This window comes from Ochlerotatus camptorhynchus, unplaced genomic scaffold, assembly GCF_037179485.1.
Source record: "Ochlerotatus camptorhynchus isolate MF236.1 unplaced genomic scaffold, CSIRO-AGI_Acam_v1.1 ptg000482l, whole genome shotgun sequence".
NCBI lineage: Eukaryota > Metazoa > Arthropoda > Insecta > Diptera > Culicidae > Ochlerotatus > Ochlerotatus camptorhynchus.
This window is the reverse complement of record NW_027040967.1, coordinates 939,254-941,681: the sequence shown is the minus strand read 5'-3', so window position 1 is coordinate 941,681 and position 2,428 is coordinate 939,254. Positions and strand designations below refer to the sequence as shown.

Here is a 2,428-nt window from a genome sequence, read left to right as displayed (position 1 = left end):
TGTTTGCTGCATTGCAGCATACATAAAGTAGCAATTTCAAATGAAATGGGGCACTGATTTCCGAGATTTGTGCAATTCAAAATTCAAAGTAGAAGTGCATATATAGCCTACGTGGTGGCCATTTTTTGACTCTACAAGGAATCACCTTAATGGCCTTTCGCTCAATTTCAACGTCTATTTTATGTTCATACTGCTGTAATCTAACGGAACTATCAACCTTTCGTCTTTAGAACTTTCTCTAGTTAATAAATTATCATACAAAAGCTTTTTGTTGATATTAGTAAAGCATTTTTAATGAACTCTGTTGGAACTTAATAAATGTGTTTTATTTTATTTTTTTAATCGATATTAATTTACTTTTCTTAAAATCCGTTGGTTTCGGTAATTTTCCGGTATTATCGGTACTGAACCTCTCAGTTCCAAAATACCCTACTCTGCAGACAGTGGATCATCAATCGAGTGGAATGGAAAAAATTTCTATGTACAGCAATGGACAACTAGGCCGGTAAGTAATATCCTTTACGTTCATTTAGTTCTAGCCTATCGCCATACTAATCAATTCCAGATCAAATAGCAAATCAATTAAATTTTGATTTAAAAAAAATCATTGTTACAAAGCATGAAAACTTCGCTTCTAATTTAAATATCTGTCTGAGACAAAGTTGTAGGAAAACATAAATTCTTTCTGGAAAAAATGTTATTCCAACTTGATATAAATTACGTTTTTCAATTTATTGCGCTGGGTGAAGGAAAAGAGATCATTTGATACAAAGGGTAGATGTACAGTCATGGCTTTACCTGTATTCCTTTTCAAGTCAATCGAATTCAAACATCGGAACACAGGTATGGCATCGTTCTTTGGAGCATCGTTCATTCTTTTTAATATAGAAAGCTAACGTTAAGTCCAATTCACGTTTTTGGAAACCAATTAAAAAATAGATCGATTTAAACTAGTATTCTTCCTACCAAACTTCATAATTTTCACACCGTTGAGTCACACTCCATTTTTTCACTAAAGATATATCAGGTTTGCTCAGAATATATAGCCATGACTGGTACATCTGCCCTGCATATATTTATATTCTACTGTTTCATACCATTAGTTGAATAAGCGTTCCAAGGACTGCATAAATGAAAAGCTGGAAAAGTGAGGCGATAAGAAATCCATACGTTGCATACCAATCAGACTGAAATGAGAGAGAAAAAAAAACATGAAAGCATAAGTCGTACACACTACTGGATATAGTAAATTGAAAACAAAATTTACCATCAATGCGAGTAAAAGGTTCAAGGAAATTGTAATAACACATGATACTACTTGCACCACGCAAATACTTTCGTAACACATTTGAAGTGAGGTCAGGAAGTCGATTACGGCCTTATGGTTCACATATAGTTTTCGCATTTCTACTCGACAAAATGAAGCATAATCTTTAGTTCTATATTTTTCTTCTAAAGAGCAAAGGTTTGCAGCAAAAGAATTGAAATTAATGTTCAAGAGATCGGTGTGTGTAACTATGTGGAAAATGAACATCATGAAACCAGTATCCGAAGATAATGCACCAAATAATCCATAAACAGCTAGAATCATGTGAATCATATTTGTAAATCCATACCCATATGCTGAATAAATGTCGATTCCAGGAACAAGAAGAGGAAATATGGGTACTTTTACTTCCTCGATGAAATACATGTAGGCTGGATAAATGGAAAATAATAAAATTGACGAACAGTATAACAATGATGTTCCTTTAACCAATAGAAGAAGCTGTGATACATTTTTCAAAATCACATGTTTCTGTCGGTCAGTCCCTTCTAGGTACTTTAAATATATCGTTTCTTTTAAATTAGAGTGATTCACATGGTACTGATTTTGATTTGCCATTGTGAAAATCAACTTTAGTAAACATTGCAGAAAAAATCCTCCAAACGACAGTGCTTTTAAAACTTCAGTGCTGTCTTCCGCTGCTAATAGAGAATTTATTGACAACACGACGTAAAGTCCCATCAAAAAGAACGTAAAATATGTTCGAAAGCCTCTCTTAAAATCAGGATTCAAAACATCTAGCCCTATCACCGAACAAAGACCTCGCACGTATTTTGTGTACAGCATAAACTTGTCTAAGGCTTCCATCTTCTATGGAATTATTTTTCTTACTGAAAAATGTTGCAACTGATCTGAAAAAAGACTGGCTAAACTAGTCTTAAATAAATAGTTTACATTCATTGAACCGTTTTTGCACACATCTTATAAAATATGAAAATGTTACAGTAATTGTTTCGTAAGCCACGTGCGTGCAATCTCACGGAGAACAATACAATTTTAATGAAGCAACGAAAGTGATACAGACATTGCATTATTGTCGACATGCAATCAATAGGGTTTTATTCTTATACCTTTAAGGTTTTCTGTGCTTTATTATCGCGA

The 2,428-nt window shown here is 33.5% G+C and overlaps 1 protein-coding gene across 1 annotated transcript; it reads right to left on the bottom strand.

Annotated features, from left to right (window-relative positions):
• Positions 1 to 1,091: 1,091 nt before the first annotated feature.
• Positions 1,092 to 2,134, bottom strand: LOC135712467 (uncharacterized). The gene is made up of 2 exons (XM_065235422.1): positions 1,268 to 2,134; positions 1,092 to 1,187 (listed from the first exon to the last, which is right to left on the bottom strand). The coding sequence occupies exons 1-2, from the start codon at positions 2,132 to 2,134 to the stop codon at positions 1,092 to 1,094; spliced, it is 963 nt and encodes a 320-aa protein (XP_065091494.1).
• Positions 2,135 to 2,428: the final 294 nt, after the last annotated feature.

What these genes read in the sequence shown, in the direction of transcription:
- LOC135712467 (XM_065235422.1), bottom strand. Translation starts at nt 2,134, where the DNA reads ATGGAAGCCTTAGACAAGTTTATGCTGTACACAAAATACGTGCGAGGT. An exon ending in ACCTTTTACTCGCATTGATG is followed by an intron (nt 1,188 to 1,267) that starts GTAAATTTTGTT and finishes CTCTCATTTCAG; the next exon opens with TCTGATTGGTATGCAACGTA.